The sequence below is a fragment of the Hemiscyllium ocellatum genome, chromosome 23, assembly GCF_020745735.1.
Source record: "Hemiscyllium ocellatum isolate sHemOce1 chromosome 23, sHemOce1.pat.X.cur, whole genome shotgun sequence".
NCBI classification, from domain to species: domain Eukaryota; kingdom Metazoa; phylum Chordata; class Chondrichthyes; order Orectolobiformes; family Hemiscylliidae; genus Hemiscyllium; species Hemiscyllium ocellatum.
This window is the reverse complement of record NC_083423.1, coordinates 6,213,004-6,217,341: the sequence shown is the minus strand read 5'-3', so window position 1 is coordinate 6,217,341 and position 4,338 is coordinate 6,213,004. Positions and strand designations below refer to the sequence as shown.

The 4,338-nt window shown below is 35.7% G+C and overlaps 1 protein-coding gene across 1 annotated transcript in view; it reads right to left on the bottom strand.

The window, feature by feature from the left end:
* Nucleotides 1-1,360: 1,360 nt before the first annotated feature.
* The window catches only part of nudt5 (nudix (nucleoside diphosphate linked moiety X)-type motif 5), a 43,561-nt gene continuing 40,583 nt past the window's right edge, over nt 1,361-4,338 (bottom strand). Inside the window, exon 10 of the mRNA XM_060842623.1 lies at nt 1,361-3,380. Coding sequence (XP_060698606.1) covers nt 3,271-3,380 — 110 coding nt within the window. The 3' untranslated portion in view covers nt 1,361-3,270. The remainder of the gene's footprint in view (nt 3,381-4,338) is intronic.

The window sequence follows — 4,338 nt, the reverse complement described above, 5'->3', positions numbered from 1 at the left end:
TTGTTAGGTCAAGTTTAATAAATCTGTTTCTGTGTTACACTATTTCTCAGTCATTACTTCCAAGTTTGAGCATTTGTAAACTTAGTGAAAATGTTAAGTTTGCTTGGTACTTTCCTATGGTTCTAAGTGCCGACATTATTTATCGCACTTTTTTTTTAACTTGAGCCTCTCCAGTGAATGCCAGGTAGAAGGTATTACATCCTAGGCTGATCTTCAGCTCGCTTCAACTTTGGCTGTCTGAGGAATACCTAAAAGGTAGCTGGATCCCCATCTTAAAATCTATTGTTACTGATTCATTTGAGGCTGTTTTAAAATTATGTTGAGTTAACTGTTGTAATGGAACTTAAATTTTCTGTAGTGTTTAGTGCATAATCAGAGACAGGCATCCTTTATGGAAAGTAGATTTAATGTAGACTAAAATAATACTAAAATACTTCAAATTTGACATTTTCTGCAACAATTTTGAACATTTAGTTTGATTTAAACATCTTGGATTAAAGATATGTTTAAGGAAAATATAATTGGAGGTCTACAAAATATCCACTCTAGATGTTGGAATCCATCATGCTTTGATTTTAATAGCTCTATCCTTCTACAAGGTTATTTGCAAATCATGTAGCCCCTCTTTTTCCTATCTGAACAAGATCATTACTGCTAATTCTTGATCAGCAGTCATTCAATCTGTAATCACGTTGAAACTGTGAAGTTGTCAGAAGACCTTAAATTGACCCTGTATGGAAGCTTCTTCAGTGAGTTCGCAGAGTGATAGTTAGATTGATCAGTTATGTTCTTTTGGATAACTGTTTACATACATTGTTCTGGGGTAGTAAGAAATGACAAACTATCACTCTGTAAATTCTGTACTTTTGTTGAAGATGAGTGTTTCAGTGTTACAATGCCATATCACACACCGATGGTCAGTACCTTCACAGAGAGGTCCAACCACTTAGTTTCAGGGAGGAGCAGCGAACAAAAGTGAGACATTCGAAGCCAATAGATCATCTCGTGTAGTCTCATCCTTCTTTATGCCTATTCCTAGTCGAGTTTCTGGATACTACAATTAGACTATCTTGTGTTTGTTTATTTACTCCATTGGTATAAAATTAAAAGTTAACAGCATGTCTGTAAGTGACATATGTCTTGACATAACTGCTGCCTGATTGTTTGGACCTGTTCATGTTGGAGCTTTAGAATCTGGTTAGGTTTGTGCTGTCCAAGCAGAACAGGAATTTGTACCAGAAAATAATTGTTACTGTTGAAATTATCACCTGACAGATATTGACCCATGCTTTAATATTAAAGATGAACAAATTTGTCCAAATGAAGATTCCAAAAAAATTTGACAATATTGCCAAAGACATGAGAAACCAAATCTTTAATGATGACAATTGTCATGAGGTTCTGAGATAGTGTGAAGGTTTTCTGAAAACAAAGAACCTTAAGGAAGCTTTTTCCAACAAGTCTGCAATTTACAGAAACATTCCCTCAACAGACTGCATGCTTGAAACGCATGCTTTGTATTTTTATTTCCAATGCTCTAACAAAGGCAGTGACTTTCTCAAATAGCTAATGCCTTCATTAAACTGCAGGACTGTTAGCATCACAGAATTACATTCAGGAGCTTTGATTTAAATCAGTTTTAGAAGTGACATTGATTTTAAAAAAAAAAGTTTGGAAGCTTTGAACTAAAAAAAACCCTATTGCTCCAAATACCAACCTGTTATTTTGACTTTTGAATAAAAGGTCAAAGCACGATTACATACAACAGAATTTCATCATGTTCTAAAAGCTAAAATCACATGTTGCTTTTTATTAAAAAAAAATTATTTAGATTACTTGGTACTGAAAATGTTTGGCAATATAGCATTTATTTTATCTAATCCAAAAATTACTAGCATGCTGCTGTTAATCTGAGCTCTTAAACCATTAAATCTGAAACAGCATTCTTAATCCACTTTCATTATTTCCTCAAATTTACAGCAGATATAAATAAATGATTGTTTAAAAAAACAAGTCAGAACAGTAATAAATCAAATGCTCATAACAAACATGTTCTTTACTGAAACACTCATGTTGAATGCACTTTTCTTTACAGTAGTTGTATGGTACAAAACAAAATTGGCCTTGAGGATTAAAGCAATCCAAAAGGAATGTTCTTTTTTGACAACCAGAAAGACTGAGTAATGGATGTGAAGAAGATATGCCCTGTTTCTGATCCTACATATCCAGGATTACATATCTATTGAGAGTCAATTACGGGTAAGCAAACAAAATTTTAAAGCACCAACCTCAAAAATGGTCCAATTAACCATTTGTTAGGGTAATATTCTCTACAGTAGCTAAATTTTGACAGCAGACTTGTTCAGTGGAAAGTTGTGTGGTTCATCATGCCACCTTGTAACAGTTGCCTACCTAGTGAGGCCTAAGATCCTAACTTCCCAGTTACATAACAACCAGCTTATAGGGAGGGGAAGGGAAATAAAAGCACAGGTAGGGAGACACACCAAGTCCCTATGAGACTGGGATGAGATATATTACATAATCTGTCAAAGATTTGAGATTTGCTTGAGGGAACTACCTCCACACTAACTTATCAATGGAGACCTAGAGGGACAATCACAATCCTTCGCCTCTATTCCCAGCTAATCCGCAAGCCAATATCCAATCAGTAAAATGATTTTGACTCCAATAATGATGGGAATTCTAAACATACGCCAGTGTGGACAGAGTGCATTCCTAACCAGGATATAGGAAGCCCTGTGCATGTCTGAGTATCTTGAAATAGAGATTCCTAAATGTGGTGGTAGGTTTCTGCTAATCAAAACTAATTATACTTCATGATATGATTTCAGAGCTTACAAAGGCTGCTGGTTTTGAGTCTATAATATAATTTTGCAATATTCAGATCATGTTCCACAATTCTGTCAAACCAAAAGCTCACACCATAATACACAATGGGGTTTCAAAGATTTCTCTACCAACTCATGCTGATTTGTACTGGCTTTAGGTATCTGACCCACATGCAACTTTCTGTACCAGGGCAAAAATTTGAAAGACAATTTTTAAAAAATGCAATTTATTTGCTGCCACTTATGGATTTTGCAAAGATGATGTGATGCAGTTATGAATAAGGCAGTTCTGTAAATCTGGCTTCTTAAATTTAGTTAATTATATCAATGTTATTACATTCTTAGTACAACAGTAGAGTACAAAAATGAGATTAAATATATCCATGTGCAACAGCTGTAGATGAGAAGTTCTTTAAGACCTTCAAGCTTTCAAAACAGGCAACATGTTGGGCTTTGAAGAGGCATACATTAAACCCATCGCAAAGGCGTAAACTCGAGCATCCACAACAATATTTTCTTTTTGGAGCATTTCTGGAAAATAAATTGAGCACAATCATGAAAGGTGAAGAAATAAGAATGGCTAGCTGTTTATAACCGTAATCCTACATTGTGTTTTCGCTGATGGCCCTCAATACCTTTCTGCAAAACTCTGACTTTCCTTTATTTGTCAGGGAATATGGCTGTGCATTTCAACCACTGGGCACTAGGGAGCTGTGAAGTTTTGTACGAAGGTAATGAAAATCAATGTAAGTCAAATATTGCTTTTTTTCTTAAACAATATTCTACCCAAGTAAAATTACTCCTGAAACACATGGAAAGTGGGGTATTGTCTTTCAATTTTAAAATGAACATTTTAAACATATGATTAAAGGGAAAAATTAAAACGACATGAAATTGTTTTGTCTCATTGAAGTGTGCTGTGGAAAGGGAGGTTCAGGACTTTGACTTGATAAAAGAGCAGCACATACATGATCTTGGCTTGGAAATGTATGACTTAAAGGGGCTTTTTCAGGTGTTGGAATTGCTATTTGCCCACTTCCCTCGTCTTTCCAGGGACTACATTAAGTCCAGAAGCATCAAAAACAGTGGCCTCAACCTTCTGTTCACAAGCAGTAATCATCTTATATTTTTGTATAACGATAAAGCACTTTTTAAAAAATTCCTCCAACTCTAAATCACTTGTGATAAAACCCACAGCTGTCCCTAGTGTCCTATTGAGAACAGAGTCAAATTGTGGCACTGGAAAAGCACAGCATCCAAGCAGCAGGAGAGTCGATGTTTCAGGTGTAAGCCCTTCATCAGAACTGCATCATCTGCAGTCTTCACTTTCTCTCCTGTTGAGAATATTACAGTAAGCCCACCCCAGTTGCTGGGAAAAATTGAACATTACTACCCAACAACTCTTGGAACCAAGTGCTCTGACTGTTACATTTCACACAAAACATTGGCTTGTTCAGTACAAATGGAATGGCTATTCCGGTAACTGGAG